We start from the raw sequence: 23467 nt of genomic DNA on the forward strand, positions 1-23467 counted from the left end.
CCTTCTGGATGGTTTTTTGTTTCATCATGAGCAAGCCAGACAGGATAAAGGATTATAAATCAGGTCCTTTGTGTTTTGTCCCTACCTGGTAACTGAATGCCAATCTGTCAAGTGTTTTTTTTTTTTTCCCTTCAAAATTGTACTTAAAAACCCCAGTGCTACAAGGTTCTTTGGGTTCTTTCCTCTCTTGGAAGCCCCCCTCCATGCTGCTCTGGCTGGAGGTCTTTGACTCTAATAAATCTAAAAATCTAAAAAAAAAAAAAAAAAAAAAAAAAAAAAAAAGATAAAACTAATTTCAGTGGTTTGATAAGTCATTTACATTGCACTGATTTTTGAACCACATGCCCACTTGTCCTGCGGCCCTTCCTCTGGAGCAAGGTTCATTCATCCCAGAGTCATTCAACAGCAGAAGGATAACTCTCCAGCTCTCTTTCCAGTTACCTGGGTCCTTTCCAAGTTGGCGGATGGCCGCCAAAGTCACGGATCTGTCTTCTCCCAGGGGAAACTTTCTCAGTAAATTTCTTCAGCAGTGGGCTCACCTCCTAGCATCAGTCCTCCTTTTTCTGTCATCCCAAGGACTAAATTCTAATACTATCTACTGTATTTTTAATTCAATAGCAATTTAAATAGAATTTATCCTGATGAAAATGAGACTCAAGAAGAATCAATGATAGGAACTGTGAAGGTTATGTGGAAATGTACTTTCAAACATTTGCCTCGCTCCTATTTGTGATATGCTAATAGATTTGGGTAACATTTGGATGCCAATAAATGTGATTATATTACTCTTTACTGTGGAGTTAGGAACCTCACCTTTTCATCCTTGGCCCACTCCCCACCTACCCCCTGCAATCCTGACTTTGTGTTTTCTTTCAACTCCAACTTTCCCGTGGATCACTCCCAGATGGGTTTCTTTAGCTCAAGCCCTGAACTTTGAACTTGGACATGGAACTTTCTTCTTGACACTCCCCCTTGGATCTCTCACAGATGTCTTGAAGTGAACAGTACAAAGCTGAACACATGCTTGGTGCTGGAAATTTGGATCTATTCTTGATTCTCCACCTCCCCCACTACTGCTTCTTTTCAACAACCCCAGAGAGTTGCTGATTTTATCTCCTAAGTATTTCTGAACATCCGTCTTCTTCCTTCCAGTGTCCTAGTTTAAGCCTCTTGTCTCTCTTCCCTATCTGTGCTGACTTCCTAACTGGTTCTCAGGTCATCAGTTAGTGCTGTCTGTTATCTATCAGCAGATGCCACACACTCCTGAAAACATCTGTTGAAAACACAGATTCCTGGGCCCCACTTGATTCAGTGGGCCTGCCAGGGTTTTTCATCTACATCATCCATAAAAGTTGAATGAACAAATGTAACCCAAGGCATTCCCTTCACTTATTATCTGTAAGATAAAGGGAAAAAGACAAGGAATACTTTTAACTAGTAGAACGTACTATTTAGTGACACCCAGAAAACTGAAGAGTTGCTTTTCTCAACCTGTAGCTAGAACAGATAAACTAGTGTGTGATTTGTATATGAATCATTCAGATATTAATTCACTGATAACTTAGAATAAGGTGTGAACATACCTGTCCTATGTCCACAGCAGGATTTATACTGAAAGAAGCATCTATGACGATATCAGTTCTGATGTTCTGTAGATAATGAAAAACAAGCCAATGGTTAGAGTACATACCACATTTTATCAGCAATAAGATTTTTCCGTACTGAGGTTTAAAAGGTGACCAAAAAATGCTACAGAAAACTTGACTCCTGGTAAAAGTCAAACGTTCCAAATATTGCCAGTTAAAATGTATTTTATGGAATAAATAAAAATCAGAGGTTTGTACATTAAGCAATGATTGTACAGTCCTTGGCATTTAAAAATTTTTCTGGGATTTTTAAAGTTTACAAATATCTCATACTAGTCTAACTCTTGTTAAAATTGCAGATTTTCATCTTAATGTTATGCAATCATTTAAAATAATGATGGTGAAGATGATGCAATACTGTGTCAAATGGGTGTGGTAGCAGCATATCAAGTAAAAAAAAGCAGGCTAGAAAATTATATACACAGATAAGACTTTATAAACATATATATACATATATATGTATATATATACTTATGAAGGACAAAAATTGAAGTAAATAGCAAAGGACACAGAATGACCATTTAAAAATAATAGTATCATGGAAAAGTTTTAAAATATTTAACCCTCTTATGATGCAAATACATAGCAAGTTTGTCTTTAGCCTAGGTACCATTTATTACTTAGTTCTTTATAAATCATACTGCTGTAACTCCAGATGGTATCATATTGAATTCACACAAACACCCACAGAAGATGGACTTTCATACTCTTTTCCTACCCTCCAGAGCTTTGCTTCTTGTATCCTACTTATCCCTGATGATTTCTTGGTTGTTTCTTTCCGTGAGGATTTGTATTTGAGAAGCCCTTTTAGAAAAGGCCCCAGAGGAGGCCGGTGTTCTGGCACAGCAGGTGAAGCCACTGCCTGCAGTGCTGGCATCCCCCGTGAGCACCGGTTCGTGTCCCGGTTGCTCCTGTTCTGATCCAGCTCCCTGTTAATGAGCCTAGGAAAGTAGCAGAAGATGGCCCAAGTCCTTGGGCTCCTGCCATCCATGTGAGAGACCCAGATGGAGATCGAGGCACCGGGCCCAGGCCTGGCTGTTGTGGCCATTTGGGAAGTGAATCAGTGGATGGAATCTCTCTCTCTCCTCCTCCCCCTTCTCTCCCTCTCTTTCTGTCCCTATCATTCTGTAATTCTGTCTTTCAAATAAATAAATATTTTTTTTTTAAAAAAAGAACAGTTCATGAGGATGATTTCCCCTTAGCCTTTTATAGATGTTGCTCCATCATTTTCTGCCATCAGAGTTGCTGAAAAAAATCCTGGTGTCCGTCTGTTATAAATAATCTGTCTTTTTAAGTTGGTGGATTTCTAAAATATTTTCTATATTCTACCCATTACTATAATGTGTCTAGATGTGGATTTATTTTTATCAACTCCATTTAGCACTTAGTATACATTTTGACTTTTCTATCTCTGTCATTTCTACAAAATTCTCAGCTACCATCTCTCTGCTGTTCCGGTATTTTACACTTTTAAAATTTCTGTTAGCTTGTTGCCAGGCCATTTCAGTGTGTCTTGCCTATTTTCTATTTCTCTATCATATTTTTTCATCTCTTCATCTTGCTGCTCTATATTCTTAGTGAATTTTTCAGTATGGTTTTTCAATTCACTAATTCTCTTTTTAAATCAATATGGCCTCAAGTTTTCTAAGTTCATCACTACATTTTTCATTATCAGGATATAAAACTCGTTTATTATTATTTTAACCGTACATGTTTACGGGGCACAGTGTGATATTTTGATATATGTATTCAAAGTGAGATGATGAAATGAGGCTAGTTAGCAGTCTATCTTCTTAAACACTAGATTTTTTTCACTAATAACAATTATATATACTTTTAGGAGACAGTGTGACACTTCACTAAATGTGTATAATACACAGGGATCAAATCAGGGAATGAGTGCCCCCCTCGTCTTGTCATTACTTAATGTTTGGAGCCTTTGAGTACCTCTCTTCTAGTTATTCATAAAATACATAACAGATACAATGCCTGCCCTGTGCTGTCATTATCAGATATTTTATTGGCCATGTCCATGTGTTTGATTCAAGGTCACCAACTTTCATCATAGCCTCCTAGTTTTGGAAAAAATAGAAACACTTCTTTGAGAATCTTTCATTTATTTCTCTTTAAATTTTGTATCTATTATTTATTTATTTTATTTGTTTCAGTAGGGAGTGGGGAGAGAAAGAGAGAGAAACAGACAGACAGAGCAGCTCCCATCCACTGATTCATTCTTCAAAAGCCTGCAATGGAGCCAGGATCTGGGGACTCCATCTAGATCAGTCACATGGGTGGCAGAGACCCAACTACTTGAGCCATCACCCGCTGTCTCCCAGGGCATGAGCTAGTAGAAACCTAGAATCAGGAGCACAGCCAGGACTTGAACCCAAGCACTCCTATGTGGGATGCCAACACCCCAGCTGGCATCTTAGCGGCTAGGCCAAGGGCTCACCCTTTAAACTATATTTACCTTGAAGTCATTTCACTTTGCTAGACTTATCACTTTGCTAAATTCTCCCACTGGCTGTGTTTAATGGCATTTTATTTTAAAACCATTGTGGTTTTTTTTTAAAGATTATTTATTTATTTATTTATTTGACAGGTAGAGTTAAATAGTGAGAGAGACAGAGAGAAAGGTCTTCCTTCCGTTGGTTCACCCCCCAAGTGGCTGCCACGGCTGGAACTGCGCCGATCCGAAGCCAGGAGCCAGGTGCTTCCTCCTGGTCTCCCATGTGGTGCAGGGGCCCAAGCACTTGGGCCATCCTCTACTGCCTTCCCAGGCCACAGCAGAGAGCTGGACTGGAAGAGGAGCAACTGGGACTAGAACCCGGCACCCAAATGGGATGCTGGTGCCGCAGGCGGAGGATTAACCTAGTATGCCACGGCACTGGCCCCAAACCACTGTGTGTTTTTAAAATGTAGTCTGCAAGCTCATCCTCTGTGGAGATGCTGTTGACTTTGCCCCCTTTGCCACTCCGCCCTGGCAGCTTTGTGGTTGCTGTCATCTGGTTCCTTGGTTAGGAACCAGGTCTCTGTTGGCAGCTTCTGGGCATTAGGCCTTGGGGATACTGCTCCCGGCTGGGCCACTTCCTAGTTTCCAGACAGGAACTGCTGCCTTCTTCAGATCCAGGTATGTTCAGGAATCTGGGCCTCAGTCCCTGTTTTTCTCGGTGAGTAGAATCCTGACCTCCTACCGTGGAGAGGGTGGCCTTCCAAACCACTTCTTCCCCTGAAGAATTCAATTCCTGGCTGCTTGCATCTATTTTCCATCCTAGAGTGTGGTGGGCCTAAGGCTTCCTCCCACAGGATCCGTGAACTCCACTCCACAGGTGAGGAAATGAAGGGGTAAGAACATTCTATCGCTAGCCCAAGGTCACCAACAAATACCCGGCTGTTTGATACATAGGCCTGTTGATGCAGCCAAACTACAGGCTTGTGACTGCTCTGGCGCAATGGGCTGTCACCCTCCCTCTCACCCTGAGTACCTCAAGAGCAGGTGCCGTGTCGTACAGGACGTCAGTGTCTGGGAGAAAGTATTCCCAGCGCTCAGAATACAGTGCAGTGCGAGCCCAGCTAGGAGGACTTGGGATCGAGTTCCAAATTTCTATGAAGATGTTGACTTGCCAGCAGGCTCCTGTCCCTTGGGTCCCACCCGACCTACATGTTCCTGTTGTGGGCCACAGCCACTGTGCACTTCCTAGGAGGTTTTCAAAGGACGGAGTCTTTCCAGAGGAAATAAAAATTAGAAGTCTGTGGCTTTCTCTCCAGCTAGGACAGAATGACAAAGTACGCTACCCACATGGAAAGGCACTGTATCCAGCACTTAGGTAGCTCCTCCCTGCTGTGAACTAGTGAATGGTGGATGAACTGGATGTGGATTTGCCATTTGTGGTAGTTTAATGCTCACTTTGTGGAAAACCTGGAATTACTGTGATATGTGAAGAGAGTATGGCAAGTAGAGCCAGATACTCTGTTTTTGAGTCTTTACTACATCATTCACTGTCTGTAACTTTGACCTGGTCCTTTACTTGCTTTGAGCCTCTGTCTTCTCAAAGTCATCTGTAAAAAGGGAATCTTGGGTGGATGTTTGGGGTAGCAGTTAGATGACCATTTGGGACACCCACATCTTCAACTCCCAGCTCCACTTCTTAACCAGCTTCCTGCTAATGCCCATCCTGGCAGGCAGCAGACGATGGCTCAGGGTCTTGGGTCCCTGATACTTAAGTGGGAGACTTGGATTGAGTTCCAGGTTGCTGGTTTAGCTAGGGGAGTTTTATTCACCACAAGGGAAGTTAACCAGCAGATAGAAGATCTATGTCTGTCTCTCAATTGATAATTGATAAAACAAATAAATTTTTTTAAAAATAGAATTTCCATAATAAAATCTACCTCATGGAGTCATTACAGAGATTAATGAGGTAAGATACTAAAAAGGTCTTCCTTACTTTCGAAGGAACATACAAATGCTAATGTTATACATAAGCATATTTGTGGGATACAGTTGTTAGAACAATGTATTGATAGTTCTACAAATAAAACTAGACATTCACTAACTCAGTGACCATTTATAGAGCACCTGTTATGGGCCAGACGTGGACCAGGCCCTGGATAAGAACCCTAAAAAACAGCAACAAAAACAAAACTTAACAAATGGAATTATATCAGCCTCAGAAACTTCTGTACAGTAGAGGAAATGATCAATAGAGTGAAGAGACACCCAACAGAGTGGGGAAAAATACTTAGGAGCTACCTGACAGAGGATTAATATTCAGAATATATCAGCTGCTTGAATATCGCGATCACAAAAAACTGCCAGTCCAGTTAAGAAATGGGCAAAGAACCTCAGCAGACAGTTCTCAAAAGAAGAAATATAAGTGCCAGCACTGTGGTGCAGCCGGTTAAAGCCCTGGCCTGAAGCGCTGGCATCCCATATGGGCGTCGGTGCTAGTCCCAGCTGCTCCTCTTCCAAACCAGCTCTCTGCTATGGCCTGGGAAGGCAGTGGAGGATGGCCCAGGTCCTTGGGCCCCTGCACCCACATGGGAGACCAGGAAGAAGCTCCTGGCTCCTGGCTTCAGATTGGTGCAGCTCCAGCCGTTGAGGCCATCTGGGGAATGAACTAGCGGATGGAAGACCCCTCTCTCTGTCTCTACCTCTCTTTGTAACACTGTCTTTCAAATAAATAAAATAAATCTTTTTTTAAAAAAGAAGCAATAAAAATCCCAACAAGTATGTGAAAAAAGTGCTCAACTTCACTAGCCCTCAGGGAAATGCAAATCTAAACAATAACGAGACATCCCCTCACCCCTGTCAGAATGGCTAAAATCCAAAAGATGGAGAGTAACAGGTGCTGGCGAGGAAGTGGACAAAAGGGAACCCTTCTACACTGCTGGTGGGAGTGTAAGTCCATGCAGTCACTCTGGAAAACAGTGTGGAGATTTCTCTAAAAACCAGTAATGAACTTGCCATATGATCCAGCAATCCCACTTCTTTGTATATACCCAAAGACAGGAGGAATATGTTGTATCAAAGAGATACCGCTTCATTGTCTCCCTTCTACCATGTAGAATAAATACTCGGACTTAATTTTCTTCCAGAGATAGGGGGATACCTGCCTGTTTTTCAAAGTGTTTATTTACTGCTGTTACTCTTTGATTAGAATGTATTGAATAAAAAAACAAACCCCTCCCCCCCAAAAAAAAGAGATACCTGCTTCACTATGTATACACAATAGCCAAATATGGAGTCAACCAAGGTGTCCATCGTGAGCTGAATGGATAAAGAAAATTTGATATATATACAATGGAATATTAATCAACTATAAAAAAGAATGGAATTCTACCATCTGCAGCAAAAATCGATGCAACTGGAAGACATCATGTTGAGTGAAATAAGCTGGACCCAGAAAAACAAATGCTACATGTTCTCCCTTGTATGTGGGAGCTAAGAGTAAAAAACAAACACAAAAGAAGAAAGAAATGCCTGCGTGTATCAGTATTGCAAATATAGTTATGTCAAACTTTGTTTTACACTTTCGTCAAACTAATGGCTAAGAATGTTATACTACTATAGTTTAATTGTCTATGATTACTTTGAAATTTATTGCATATGGGTGAAATTGTCATTTTTCCATTTGATTATTGTTTACAGCCCTTGCCTATGTTTCCACTGAACTAGGGTCTTTTTGCTTTTTTACTTGTTGAGCCCTTTATTTAACGGCGCCTGAAGCCCTTAACAGTAATGTCAATTAAAGAAATGTTATCTCAAAAGTGAAGGGGAGGAAGGAGGAAGGGGGAGGGGGGAGGGAGGGGGAGTGGGAGACAGGGAGGAGAGGAAGGGAGGGAGGGAGAAAGGGAATATCATTCTATTCTTTGAACTGTATCTAGACAATACTGAGCCTGTAAAAAACCAACTAACTAAATAAATACAAATTTAAAAAACGCATGCTCCACACAGCTGGTAGATTGACTCATCCTCATCCAAATCATAGCCTTAATTGTGAATTTCTTCTGGTCACAATCCTCATTGGCTCCTCATCCCTGAAGAATGGAACAGGGTCTCTGATTCCTAAATCCCAGCTGCACTTTCTGGGATTCATGCTTTGCCTTCTCTGAGTGGCACCACCTGTGTTCCCTGACACCACGGACAGGTGCTTTGTCTGTGTGATAAGCCCCCATCTGGCACCTCTTCAGCTTTTTTCTGCCAGTTCAACTTATCTAGGTCATTTTCTCTGGACACTTTCCCAGACTACCTCTTTAGCTTTCTGCCCAGCTCAGGCTGAGTTAGGAAAAATACCCAGTAATGTTATCATTGATTCAAATTGTAAATGATACAAAGAAAGACATATGATGTATATTTCAAGAAAGGTTACATCATTTGAATAAATTAGGGCCAACACTATGTGAAACTACTCATTTTTCCCCATATTCTTGCTGACACCAAATGAGTATTGAATATGTATGTATAGATAGGCCATAATGATAAGTCTCAACACATTTTATTAAAAATGTATAATGTCAGTGATGTGATATTTGTCACTTACCTTATGGGCACCCGTCAGACAGTCTATTTCAACCTCAGAACAAGCAGCTCCAAAAACAAAGTAAGGAAATATGTCACCTTCTCCCTTCTCCCAGTCCATGCGAGCCTCGTAACCTCTGAGACAAGACACAGTCTGTGGTTAGGTCATGGGCTTGGAAGCGGGGTTTTCTCTAAGAAGCTTGAAATCAGAGGAATCATCTCGGCTTAAAAAAGTCCAGTGCCACATAGACAGAGTGCTATGCTTCTCCAGATTTTACTAAGTACTTAGAGCAAAGAATAAGGGACATGAACCCACCACGAGTAGAAGGATCCACTTCCTATGTGGAATTTCAACAAAGGAGGCACTACTTCTATCTATCTATCCATCCACCCACCCATCCATCCATCCATCTATCACCTATCTATCTATCATTTATTTATTTGAGAGGAGGAAGGAGGGAGGCAGGGAAGAAGGAAGAGAGAAAGAGAGAGAGAGAGAGAGAGAGTGTTTCCCATCCACTCATCCACTGATTCACTCCTCAAATGCCCATAATGGCTGGGGTGAGGTGAAGTGGGGGCCAAAACCAGGAACTGGGGACTAAATCGAGTCTCCCATGTTGGCAGGAATCCAACTACTTGAGCCATCACTGCTGACTCCAAGCCTGCATGAGCAGGAAGCTGGAGTCAGGAGCCAGACCAGGGATCAAGCCCAGGTCCCTCTATGTGGGATGTGTGCAGCCTAACCAGTGTCTTAACCACTAGGCCAAATGCTTGTCCTGGATCTATTTTTAACTAGAAAAAAAGTTAAAACATTTTTTAAATCTACTCCACCACATAAATGTATTTTTGAAAATTTCCAAACACATCTTAAATGACCACAACTGGGAAAGAACAAAAATCCAAAATATTTTTCTTTTAAACTCTTCCGTCAGTTGGTGGGCAAGTTGCTGGCATTGAGTATGTATTTTTCAGGAAGCGAGGCTAAGATAAACTGGTAACACAGTGTAAGGACAAATGTTTAGGATGAAGAGGCTTGTATCTACGTTCGGCTCTGGTAAACAAGTAACTTGTCTGCCGGATGACCTTCTCCTGCTCCTTGGGAGCCTGGCCAGTTCCCGGGGAGGAGGATAGAGGAATGTTTCTGATAAACAGGTGGGCATGCTTCGTGTCTCGGCTCTCCGGCCAAGATCCGAGAAGGGATGCACTGCTTGCCTAAAATCCTGGCAATGAGCCCCCTTTGTCCTTGTGGGCTTTAAGAGGGAGCCAGAGCAAGCCGCTGCTGCTGCTGTTCCATCCCGGGGGAGCACGCAGTCATGCTGGACGTTGAACGTGCCCGTGATGCTTAGTTCTCAGTAGGGATCCTTTTTTTTTTTTTTTCCATTTTAAACAAGAAGTTTATTTAAACAACAAGACGCTTGACTTGAAGGGAAAACTATCTAGGATTCATTTTTTTTAAGAGTAATTTACCCCTACTTAAAGACAGATTGCCCTACATGTAACAGCTATGTACAAAAAAGTTATAAAATTGTCCTTGGTTTTACAATGATAAATGAAAAACATTAAAATTCTCCAATCAAACAAGGTATGCAAGGATTTTTATGTTGTTGATTTTTTGTTGTTGTTGTTGTTGTTAAAACAGTGGGAGCAAAATAACTTACTGGAATATAAAGATAAGAGCTGAATGAGCATGCCATCATGGAGAAAGGGGGTATTTTCACAGAACCAGGATTTTTCCCCATTCCATCTCCATTTGATGTCAATCAAAACATACCATTGGCCATTTAGTTTAACAAAAAAAGGAGAGAAAGAAAAGAAAAAATGCAATATGCTTGTGCACATACACCAGTTACTTTGTGTACAATAAAGGAATGGGGAGGGGAAATGAAAGAATAGAGACTATGCTGCAGTAGTCAGGGTGTGGTGGAACCCAGTCGCAGTTTTCTGGCTGAGAATGTGTTCTTGGTCTGAAGGACAGAGCTCTGGAGTAAAGCAGCGGGTTCCCTTTTCAGTAGACACTGCCCGTCTGCTGCTGGAACACATCAATCCTCGTCCTCCATTTCCAACTGTGCAGGTGTGTCTGATTCATTGATTGGCTGCCCATCAAATCGGAATCTGATCTGCCTCATTGACAAACCCTGTCGTTCACAATAGGCTTTCACTAGTTTACTAAGTGGTGTATGCCTCTTAAACTGCACCACAGAACCATCCTGCCCTGCCACCTTCAAATTAATATGATCGTTGTTCTCAACGTTGTTCTCAGTCTTGACTCCTTCCTTGGGCTTTTCGTCGGCCATGGCGAGCGCCGGAGTCTCCTCAGCTGCCGCTTCACAAAAGAGGTACCAGGTCCACACCGAATGAGCACACGAGCAGCACCAGGAGCGGCAGAAGAAGGAGGCGGCAGCGGTGGACGAAGGAGAGCAGTAGGGATGCTTTTCCGGTGCTGGGTGTTGCCCGTGATGATTACTGATGATGTTTGGTTCTCAGTATGGATCCTTTTCCGGTGCTGTGTGAAGATTGCCTAGTGGTAAATTCCGGGGTTGAGTCCCTACTCTTAGGGACTCCCCCCAACCTTCTTTCTCTCTCTCTCTGCCCTACTCTAAAAATTTGCTACTTAAATAAACTACTTGTTTCTTTATACTACAAGGCTTGCAGAGTATTTCTTGCAGATCGAACTAAAAGTAACTAAGTCTGTGCACAGCAGACAGCTGAAAAATAATTTGCTGTCAAACACAGTTTATCAGATCCTGCACATAAACAATGGCAACTCCTCCTCTCTGATGCTATGACAGTCCAACAATGCAGACTTACATACACTCATTATACGAGGCATCATGGAGTTGAAAGGTATACAATACTGCCAAAGACGGGCACTATTTCAATATATCCAGCAGTTGAGTGGAAGTTTCAACAGAAGTCTTTTCAGCCGAGTAGACAAAGCCTTCTGCAGTGAAGAGCTTTGACTAGTGATGTTGTTTATTTCAACAGGAACATAATAGGGGGGTCCTACAAGTCTCTCTAGGCAACTTGCAAATACCAATTTCATTGTAGTCTATTCAAAAAAGACTAACTAACAAAATAAGCCAACTTCTTGAAAAACTGTGGTTAATTATACTCACCTAACACAGGTTACCATCTTAGCCACCTTTAAGAGTCCAGGGGTGTGGTTCTCAGTATGTTCACACTGTCACCACCATCTGTCTCCAGAACTTTCCCATCTCCCCCAACTGAAACTCTGCACCCACTGAACACTGAAGCCTCGTTCCTTGCTCCCCCGAGGCCCTGGCAAGCCCATTCTACTTTCTGTTTCCATGATTTTGACTGCTCTAGTGAACTCATTGAAGTGGAATCTTGCTCGGGGGCTGGCAAATATATACGATGCACAGAGTAGGCTAAGCCTCCACCTGCAGTGCCGGCACCCCATATATGCACCAAGCTCCTGGTTCCTGGCTTTGGACAGGCCCAGCTCCAGCCATTGTGGCCACTTGGGGAGTGAACGAAGCAGATGAACCTCTCTCTCTGTCTCTCCTTCTCTGTCTGTAACTCTACCTCTCAAATAAACAAAATCTTAAAAAAAAAAAAAAAAAGAAGTGGGATCTTGCAGTATTTGTCCTTTTGCAACTGCGTTCAATAACCAGCTTCTTAAAGCCATTCTTCAAAATAATCTGCTTTGTCTGAGTTCTATGTCCTTGCGTGTTTATTCCAGTGTGCACATTTAATATTCTCTCTCTCCCTCCCTCTCTCGTATTTCCTCCCATGCCCACTTCCGCCTCCGTGAAGAAAACCAATAATCCGATCTTCAACCTTGAGTTTGAAACATATTCTCTTGGTCAGAACTAATACTAATGCGGTAGAGACGAATTTCAGTCCTTTCTTCACTTTATTGTAGATTGTTGTAAAACGGGCAGACAGACAAGCTGTTGTTTTTGTCGTGTGGAGAACTCTTGCTGTTCCGCTTAACACCGCTCTGGAAAACTCTCTAATGCTAAGTGTCTCCAGGTGAATGCGCAGCAGTAGACATGATTTGCAAGTGTGATGTCCTAACACAACCACGGCTTGGGCGGGTCCATCTGGTGCTTGGCTCCAGCAGTACATGTGAACTGCATATTATATGAAATACATGAAACACACAATTTAAATTTAAAAATGCTGCAAGTATGAAAAAAAATGTTGACCTGATGCTCACCCAAAGCACACAAATCGTTAGATGTGACATTCTCTTGACCACTGCCCAATGGAAATATCTTCACAGGCCTCATCGCCACAGCTGGATGGCCAGATCTGTCCAGGCTGTTTTCACAAGTTACAGTATGAACAACAGGGTGCCTGCTCTTTTTAACTGTTTCTTAGTGACATCTTTTCTAGACATCTGGTATGTGAACAGGCATCATCTGATGTTCTCATTTGATTATACAGGTTCTCCTTTCCATCTCCTGCCCTGACTTGGGGCTGTATCTTTACAGTAACACATCATCAAAATGTCTCCTATTGGGTACGTTTTACCTGCCTATGTGATTTTGAAATGATCCTCATCTTTGGGCAATTTTCTTTCATTTTATGCCCCCACCAATGTTTTTATTATTTGCCAAAATTTTGGTGATTCTTCTTAAGATTGTTTGACAGGATCATCTGGACAAAGGAGCTCATATTAAACAATGATGATGGTATTAGAGAAATGGAAATCTTGTGAGTGAGACTTTCTTCATATTTCTATCAACTTTCCATCCTCTCTCTCTCTCTCTCTCCCTTTCTCAGACACTCTGACTCCTCTCTCTCTTTAAGATTTATTTATTTACTTGAAAGTCAAAGTTATACTGCGAGAGAAGGAAAGGCACGGGGTTGGGGGGGACAGAGGGAGAAAGAGAGGTCTTTCATACACTGGTTCATGCCCCAATTGGCTGCAATGGCTGGAGATGCACCAATCTGAAGCCAGGAGCCAGGAGCTTCTTCCGGGTCTCCCATGGGGGTGCAGGGGCCCAAAGACTTGGGCCATCTTCTACTGCTTTCCCAGGCCATAGCAGAGAGCTGGATTGGAAGTGGAGCAGCCAGGGCTCGAACCAGTGCCCACATGGGATGCTGGCAATGAAGGTGGCAGCTTTACCCATTGTGCCACAGCACTGGCCCCAGACTCCTCTTCTCTGAACTCTATCATCATCTTGTGCTAATATTCTGTGTATGCATATGTGTATATGCACACATACACTCTATGATACAGTGGATCCTTTGCTGCTCGAGGTAACTTCTGGTTCTTACTTGGCTTCCTGTGGGGCCAGCCTATGGGGGAAATGTGATGGCTGTGGACTCCCGGAATAGCCTGTCCCTTCTGTTAGGATTTTTTGCTTTGAAACTAAGGGAAGTAAAAATGTGGGGATGGCTTTCTGATGACATTTGGCTTTGCATATGACTTGACGTTCAGATAAAGAGCAGGACAGGTCACAGGTCAGCAGTAGAAGGAATTCAAGAACTACACAGAATGTTGCAAACTCACTTGAGAACTATAAAAAGCAAAGTTCAGGGAGCAATCTTCTACTGATGGTGTCCTGGGACTCCTTCTAGAGGGCTTTAAAATGTTTGAGTTGCAAGAAATATAGAAAAACAAAATGATATTTAAAGAAGAGTAAAAAGAACAATTACATTGCAGGGTAACTGGTCTTAGAAACAAAGAACAGGGGCTAGCCCTGTGGCATAGCAGGTAAAACTGCCTCCTGCAATGTCAGCATCCCATATGGGTGCTGGTTCATGTCCTGGCTGCTCCTCATCTGATCCTGCTCTCTGCTATGGCCTGGGAAAGTAGTAGATGGTCCAAGTGCTAGGGTCCCTGTACTCACGTTGGAGACCAGGAAGAAGGTCCTGGCTCCTGGCCTCAGATCAGCCCAGCTCTGGTCATTGCAGCCATTTGGGGAGTGACCAGTGAATGGAAGACCTCTCTCTCTCGCAAATAAACAAACAAATCTTAAAAAAAGGAATAACAATTTGTCCCCATCATTTTTGGAGCACTTCCTTGTGTTATGAAACAATTAGATACTCCAGGCTTCTCTTTCATTTTCCTTGCCTTAGTCCTGGAATCAGGGTAATCTAAGCAAAAAATAAATAATGATATAAATAAAATGGTTGATAAACAGAGGTAGACAAAGAGTGATGGTAAGAAATTGGCATCCATTCAATAAAATTAGCAACCATGAGTTTATACAAATAAGTAAACAGGAAGGTTTATGAGGAACAAGGAATTTAATACTCTCAAAGTATCTCCCCCAGAGCACTTACTTACACACCAGGGAAAACCACCTCACAGCAGGTGGAGAAGCCTGGAGGACATTGTCTTAATCAAGAGGATGATGAAATCCTGTGCCACCTGACAGGATGCAACGAGATGTCACTAACTGCTCTAATAGTCTGCAAAGCACACAACCTCTATCTCACCATGGGGAAACCTCAGACAAACTCAAACCGGGAGATGTTTCACAAAATAATTAGCCATGATTTTCACAAGTGTCAAGGTCATGGATATCCTGGAGAGACAGAAGGTGTGATCTCAGCTGAAAGACACTACAGTCATAGGACAACTGAACACAAAGCAAGATTCTGTGTTGGGTCTTTTTTCCATAAAGGGTTTGATTGGAACAATTGGCAAGTCTTGAGTGGTGTTGGATGATTACATGGTAGGAATGTGCCAGTGGTAACTTCTGGATTTTGATGAGTGCATTATGCAGTGTGTAGGATGAAACACTAAAGTGTTCAGGAATGATAGGGCATCTTATCAGTAATGTACTTGCAAATGATGTAAATAAGATGCTATCAGACTCATAGAATGGCGGATGTCCTAAATAGCACTCTGGCCTCAGAATCAGCCCTAAAGGCACTCGGATCTGGCTGAAAAGCCCATGAGAGTATTTCAGGCATGGAAAGCCAAGACACTCTGGCAAAAAGATCTCTGTGAGTGAGATCCCAGTGGAAAGAACAGGTCTTCAAAGAGGGAGGTGCCTTTCTCTGAAGGGAGGAGAGAACCTCCACTTTGACTATGACCTTGTCTAAACAAGATAAGAGTCGGAGAACTCAAGGGGCTTCCATAGCCTTGGAAACTCATGACTGGTGCATAGGGAGATTACTGATGCCATAAACAGGAGTGTCAATTTGTAAAGTCAACAACAGGAGTCACTGTGCACTTACTCCTCATGTAGGATCTCTGTCCTTAATGTGCTGTACACTGAGGCTTAATGCTATAACGAGTACTCAAACAGTATATTTCACTTTGTGTTTCTATGGGGGTGCAAACGATTGAAATCTTTACTTAATGTACACTAAACTGATCTTCTGTTAAAAAAAAAAAAAAAAAAAGAAATTATCAATTCCCAACTTGACTCTCACTGGGATTAAACATGACAATAGGTCTGATCTGATTTCATCATCATTTAAAAAAAATCATCTATTATTTTTCACTTTATGTTTCTGTGTGGGAACAAACTGTTGAAATCCTTACTTAAGGTATACTAAGCTGATCTTCTGTATACTAAGATAATCGAAAATGAATCTTGATGTGAATGGAAGGGGAGAGGGAGTGGGAAAGGGGAGGGTGGTGGGTGGGAGGGACGGTATGGGGGGGAAAGCCATTGTAACCCATGAGACGTACTTTGGAAATTTATATTCATTAAATAAAAGATAAAAAAAAATGCTATCAATTATATTTTAAACTTTTCTGTAAATTTGTGATTGAAAAATTTAAGAAAGAGTTAAAATTTTTGTGGTCAGTTACTGTTGAGAAGACTAACTGACTAAATAATGATCTTTTTCAGTCACCACAAGGGTTGTTAGGAGAAGGGTCTGTTAACTGCTGAGAAATTCAACTCATGGGAGATTCATGTTAGACATTGAAGTAACACCTTCACAGTACGGACTCCATTTTGGAGCACCTGAGACTCTGTCTTGAGAAAGCACCCTCTCTAGTCTGCAACTATGACCTAAAACACTCAAACAATAGCAGTCCCCTGCATCACACTTGGCAAAGCATAGAAACACCCCAGTAAGATCGCTCAAGCTTAAAAACAGATAGGCTACACCTGAGCTAATGATAAGCTAGTAATTTGTCTATGTCCTATATATGATTTAGGCCAATACCTGGATTAATGTCAAAATTATAATTGAATTTGTTAAGTTATAACTTGTATTATCAAGATTATAATTGATATTAGTTTCAAATAGGTTTTAGGTTAGCTTGACTCCAGTAACCATGTATTCCCCTCCCGGTTTCGTGGTTTTTGCCTTTATAAACCCTGTTACTTTGGGCTCTGGGGTCGAGAGTTCTTTAGGGCATGAGCCTGCTGTCCACCGCTGGCAATAAAGGACCAACAAATGTTATCAACGCGTAGTATTCCTCTGCACTCACTCAGGTACAACAACATCAGTATTCAGTTTCACTTACTTACTTCTGAAATGAGCCTTTAATGAGCCTACTCACAGAAAAAATTCATGGTAGGCACAAATACAATAATCAAATCATTAAAATAGAAGTAAAAAGAAATGAGATGAAATAAATAGTAAGAGTAGGAATTTATATATGAGAAAACTATATTAAATATACAAATTAACTTTGAGTTTCCCAGTTGCCAGGGTGAAGAAATAAAAAACAATTATTTAGTGCTTATTATATAATTTTTAAAAATCATAGCATATTACTAAGAAACAAAAATTTTCATAGCTTTTGTCTCTCTCTAAAAGAAATTTAAATTCTAAAATAAATTAGCTATAACTTTTACAGCATTTTACAAAAACTCCAGGAACTCTTTCCTCCATTAGTTATTTCTTGTATCACCTTCAAAAATTAGAAACAGGCTGTGGAATTATAGTTTTGTAAAACCATTTTTTTTTCGAGACTTTATTTGAAAGTCAGAGTTACGAGGCTGGCACTGTGGCACAGTGGGTTAACACCCTGGCCTGAAGCACTGGCATCCCATATGGGTGCCAGTTCTAGTCCTGGTTGCTCCTCTTCCGATCCAGCTCTCTGCTATGGCCTGGGAGAGTGGTGGAGGATGGCCCAAGTCCTTGGGCCCCTGCACCTGCGTGGGAGACCCGGAAGAGGCTCCTGGCTCCTGGCTTCGCATCGGCGCAGCTCCAGCCATTGCAGCCAATTGGGGAGTGAGCCAGTGGATGGAAGACCTCTCTCTCTCTCTCTCTGTGTAACTCTGACTTTCAAATAAATAGATAATTTTTTTTTTTTTGGACAGGCAGAGTTAAATGGTGAGAGAGAGAGAGAGAGAGAGAGAGAGAGAGAGAGAAAGGTCTTCCTTCTGTTGGTTCACACCTCAAATGGCCGCTACAGCTGGCGCGTTGTGCCGATCCAAAGCCAGGAACCACATGCTTCCTCCTGGTCTTCCATGCGGTTGCAGGGCCCATCCTCCACTGCCTTCCAGGGCCACAGCAGAGAGCTAGACTGGAAGAGGAGGAACCGGGACAGAATCCGGTGCTCCAAATGGGACTAGAACCCGGGTGCCGGTGCCACAGGTGGAGGATTAGCCTAGAGAGCCACGGTGCTGCCCTAAATAGATAAATCTTAAAAGAAGAAGAAGAAGAAGAAGAAGAAGAAGAAGAAGAAGAAGAAGAAGAAGAAAGTCAGAATTACAGAGAGAGAGAGAGAGAGAGAGAGAGAGAGAGATCTTCCATCTTCTGGTTCACTTCCCTAATGGTGGCAACAACCAGGGCTGGGCCAAGCCAAAGCCAGGAGCCAGGAGCTTCTTCCAGGTCTTTCACATGGGTTGGCTGGGGCCCAATTACTTGGGCCATCTTCTGCTACTTTCCCAGGCCATTAGCAGGGTGCTGGAACCAAAGTGGAGCAGCCGAAACATGAACCAGCACCCATATGGGATGCCAGAATTGCAGGCAGCAGGTTTACCCACTATGCCACAATGCTGGCCCTCAAGCTAATTTTTTTAATCAAGAATTACAGTAACATAACTCAGGTATAAAGTATTTGGGTTATTTTGTTTGATCCCTAGAGAATGCTAGGGAATGAAACTAGTTGGGAACTGTGCTAAGTACGTGGGAGTCATGGTCACTCTAAGTAAGACCACCTGTTAGTCACTGGACAAAGCATAGTGCAGGGTGCAGGTGATGGGCTCCTGAGCTGAGTCTGACTCCCTCGTTATGACTGGAAGATCCAACTGTGCAGACTTGGCTTCCCTGATTCTAAAAGGGGGAAATCATAATGACTCCTCATCAGTTGTTGAGACTTAAATGGGGGCAGTTAGAATATTGTCTGGTCTATCAAAAAGACTCAAGAAATGTTCTACTTATTGCTATGTGATTGTTTTGCTATTCACTATCATTTATGATTTTTACAAAAAACAACAGAGTTACTAGAAACGTTGATCCTGATGATCAAGCTCTGCAGTTTTTTTGTTGTTGTTGTTGTGTTTTTTTTTTTTTTTTTTTTTTTTAACAGGCAGAGTGGACAGTGAGAGAGAGAGAGACAGAGAGAAAGGTCTTCCTTTGCCGTTGGTTCACCCTCCAATGGCCGCCACAGCCGGTGCACCGCACTGGTCCGAAGGCAGGAGCCAGGTACTTCCTCCTGGTCTCCCATGAGGGTGCAGGGCCCAAACATCCTCCACTGCACTCCCGGGCCATAGCAGAGAGCTGGTCTGGAAGAGGGGCAGCCAGGACAGAATCCGGCGCCCCGACCTGGACTAGAACCCAGTGTGTCAGGGCCACAGGCGGAGGATTAGCCTATTGAGCCACGACGCTGGCCTGCAGCTTTTTTTGAATGCACCACCTACCTGTTTTGGATGTAGTTAGGAGGGTGGTGAAGCCACAAAGAAAGGACTCTTGCATCATAGGTTTGAGTCCATGCTTGGCTTCCTGCCAGCCGTGTGACCTTGGGCAAACTGCACACCTGTTGGAGTCTCAATGTCCTCATTTATGAAGAGAGGTGAGAATCCTCCACTTGAGCGGTTTGAGGAAGAGTAAATGACATAATAAAGGTAAAGGATCTGATCTTGGACTACCCCCTATATCCCATACCTTGATGCATCCTAGGGCAGGCATCACTAATCTACTTCAGCATTATTTCTAGCTGAACTCAGATCTGGCTCCAAAAGGCTTCTCAAGAGAGTCCTTCAAGCAGTTCCTTTCCCAACCAGTCAAAAATGAGCTTCATGAGTTAACTACACTCCTAATACAAAAATTTGAAGCTAGATTGAATTGCTGAGCATGTATAAGAAACAGTCTAGTGGGAAATATTTTGTTACTTCAACAACACCTGTTGCTGTAGAGTGGTGCAAGAGGCAGCCAGGTTGGAGTGGACTGAGCAGCAAGGGGCAGAGGCGGGTATTTGGCTTAGGGGTTAAGACATCACTCGGGATTCTCAAGTCCCATATTGGAGTGCCTGGGTCCCAGTCCTGGCTCCACTTCCGATTCTAGCTTCCTGCTGATATTTACCCTGGGAGGCAGCAGATGATGGCTCAAGTAATTGGGTCCTTCCCACCCACTGGAGATATGGATTAAGCTCCATGTTCCTAGCTTCAGCCTGACCCAGACCTAGCTGTTGTGGGCATTTGGGGAGTGAAACAGTAGATGGAATATCTCTGTGTCTGTCTTTCAAATAAAATGAGAATAAATAAGTTAAAAAGCTAAAGAAGTAAGGGGCAGCCAAATCAGACTTAGCTTAAAATGTGTGATGGAACTAGCAAGGAGAAGGGAGAAATCATAACTTTGTACAGGGAGGGCAGGTAGCATGAGTGAGAGAATGGTTTCCTGTGTTGTTGCTGTTTGATTTTATTCATTACTGTTGGTTTTAATAGGTCAGAGCAAATCTAGCATATTTAGAAGAGGAAGTTAATGAACCAAAGGAAAGATGCGGAGCGAGGGGATAATTGATGCGAGAAGGTCTCAGAAGAGACAGAAGGGGCAGGAATGGAAGGCAGTTAAAGGATCTTGGAAGGAAGATGGGATCCTGCAATGAGGCAGCAGGTAAGGCAGGAAGAGGCTGTGGTAATGCAGAATAAGCAGGAGTTAGGGAAGCAGAGTGTGAGCTACGAGTGGGCTGACGCTGTTGGGTTTATGGGCTCACTGCTGTCTGTCGAGCTCCTAAAGCACTATCTGCACGTGGGAAGCACTCAACAAATAGTAACTGAGGGAACAAGCATGGAAACAAGCACTGTGAGTCAGTGAGGGAAGTTGTCAAGATCTAGAATTTAGGGGCTGGCACTGTGGCATAGCAGGTAAAGCTGCCGCCTGCAGTGCTGGCTTCCCATATGGGCACCGGTTCAAGTCCCAGCTGCTCCATTTCCCATTCAGCTCTCTGCTACGGCCTGGGAAAGCAGTGGAAGATGGCCCAAGTCCTTGGGCCCCTGCACCCGCATGAGAGACCTGGAAGAAGCTCCTGGCTCCTGGCTTCAGATTGGCACAGCTCCAGCCATTGCGGCTATCTGGGGAGTGAACCAGTGGATGGAAGACCTCTCTCTCTCTCTCTCTCTCTCTTCTTTTGCTTCTCTGTAACTCTGCCTTTCAAATAAATCAATCTTTAAAAAAAGATCTAGAATTTAATGCTTTCTCTTGAATTTACTCTTGGGTTCAAGATTTCAGAGTTGCCAGGAGTCTTGGTTCCATTGAGTTTGGTATTTTCTTCAATAGCATGAAGAAAAAATAAAACAGAATGAATTACAAAAGCTCTAGAAATGAGCCATCTTACTCTCTTTCCTGAACCCTTCCATCTTCTCTGGTTGGGAATCTGCCATTCTTAACAATCTTTCAGTCTTAGCCCAAGCTTTGGAGCCATCTTGTTCTGGGGTAGAGGGAATACAAGAAACTCTACACGGACACATTATTTGCTTCTTGTTGAGTCAACCTTAAGGCTGTTCACACACCATCCTGGTAGCTTCTAGCACATCAAATGCAGTGTGTATCTGAGAAGTTACTGATTTCTCACACAACTGATCTTAGCTCTTTTCAGCTCTCAGCCCATGTTTCTGCGGCTTGTGTCTCAAGATCGCAGATCATTTTGCTAGGTGTTGGCAGGTGTAGTAATAAGGCTCTTGCTCTAATCCTTGAGTCTGGCATGCAACTGGCTGGGTACCAACAAAGATTCCATTGCATGAGTCTTTCTCCATTACTGTCCAACCTTCATCATCCAACAGGACCTTTCGAGTTCAGTATCCTTTGTTTGTTGCAGTTGGCCTGGCCTCTATTGCTTGTGGCTGCTTATCTCCCAAAAGAATTCTACACCTGTGTGCCAAGATAACTTTCCATTTATAACTTTCCATTGCTGTAGGGGAATTCATCTTAGTGAAAACGAAGCTCAGAACACATGAGTTTGCATTGAATAAACCAAGTGGCCTTGGCTTTTACTCAAGACTCACTTTCTGTTTGGGGTCCATGTGTGATTCTACCATCACTACATTGGCCTAATGGCACAGTGTTTTCCCCTTTTTTCTTATTCTGTATAAAGGAGTCTTGGGTTGATTGCCCATGACCCAGCTGAACAAAGATAGAATGTTCATATAAGACTTGGATACGTGATAGGAGATAAAAAAGAACAACAAAAGGAGATAATTTAACTCATCCTATTTAGAACTCAGCTTACTTCTTTTCAGTTATTGGGCAAATACACGGATGTTCTTGCTGGTTACAATCATTTCTACTCACCACCCAGTAGTGCCTGTGCCTTCCATGGTCTTGACATGTGAAAGCAACAGAGGCTAAACCCTCTTAGTCCCAGTTTCCCAAGTTCATGGCCAGTCTCTGGGCAACTGACACTAGAGATGGCCTCCTCATTCAAGAAAAACCTAACCTATCTCCAGATGTGAGCTCTGTCCTTCAAAACATTACCAGGCTATCGTGTTACCTTCCCCGTAAGCCTAGGAGACGTGCCCAGGTAAGCTCACATGATAAAAGTAGGGTAAGTTTTTGTGTTGTTTCCTGTGGGATGTTTGGATGAACTTGATCAATTCTCCACACTATTTGTGTGGGATGACGGGTCATTTCTGGCTTGATTCACAGCTTCTATAACCAACTCCCAAACTGACAAGAGAATAGGGCCACAAGGGGCAGGATACAAGGCACAAGATTTCTGGAGAGCAAGAAACAGTAGGAAGCACCAAATGCTACACTGTTAAAGAGTAAAACTGAAAGGCCTAAGAGCTAATCCATGATGGACAGCAGTAAAAGCTTTGACCAAATTACACTACCCTGAGCTGTCCATGATATGCACAGGACTCAATGTCAAACCTGTAAACCTGTGGCTGGTTTATGTGCACTAAGGCATAACATGTAGGAAATTGTGAGGCTTACCTCAAAATTGTCTACCTTCCTGTAGGGATAACATGGCATTTCTCTCCCTGATCAAAGTCTTTCCATAAACATGAAATAAATAAATAAAGGACTTACTATTTAGAATATAAACACTTGAGCCTGCCTTTCCATAAACTCCTTTTCTATTGTCAAAGAGGATGACTACAGGACAGCATTTTAAGACTTCTTACCTAAAATATCCGGTGGCGGAGAGACTAATGCTTTGAGCAAAAGCTTCATTAACCTACAAAGAAGGGATATTATCAAAGGATAAATAAACAACTGGAAGCAAAACACAGGGAAACAACCATTTTCTGGCTGCATACGTTTCCTTATTATTGGAAATATTATATTGCTGAGTGAAAAAGCATAGTGCAGAAGTGAGTTCTGACACAGGCACTGGCTCGTGGCTGTCTTCAACAGTCAAGTGGAAAAGTGAGGAAGAAAACAAGTATGGCAGAAGCGTAAAGGCAAGGTCCCTAGAGAACAGTCTGTGTAAGGGCTCCATCTTCCCGTCCCCTAGGTGGACAAC

General features: G+C 42.7%; 1 protein-coding gene and 1 pseudogene across 4 annotated transcripts in view; both read right to left on the reverse strand.

Moving 5' to 3' along the window:
• The window catches only part of AOX3 (aldehyde oxidase 3), a 129424-nt gene that overhangs the window by 25981 nt on the left and 79976 nt on the right, over nucleotides 1-23467 (reverse strand). For all 4 annotated transcript variants that reach the window (XM_089328024.1, XM_089328022.1, XM_089328025.1 and 1 more), the window contains 3 exon segments: nucleotides 23127-23179; nucleotides 8687-8801; nucleotides 1584-1649 (listed from right to left, as the gene is read on the reverse strand). In XM_089328024.1, coding sequence (XP_089184150.1) covers nucleotides 1584-1649; nucleotides 8687-8801; nucleotides 23127-23179 — 234 coding nt within the window.
• On the reverse strand, nucleotides 10524-11097 carry LOC149127319 (small ubiquitin-related modifier 2 pseudogene; annotated as a pseudogene).

This window comes from Oryctolagus cuniculus, chromosome 3 (assembly GCF_051225735.1).
Source record: "Oryctolagus cuniculus isolate XC-2025 breed Fujian yellow rabbit chromosome 3, ASM5122573v1, whole genome shotgun sequence".
In the NCBI taxonomy this organism is placed as follows: domain Eukaryota; kingdom Metazoa; phylum Chordata; class Mammalia; order Lagomorpha; family Leporidae; genus Oryctolagus; species Oryctolagus cuniculus.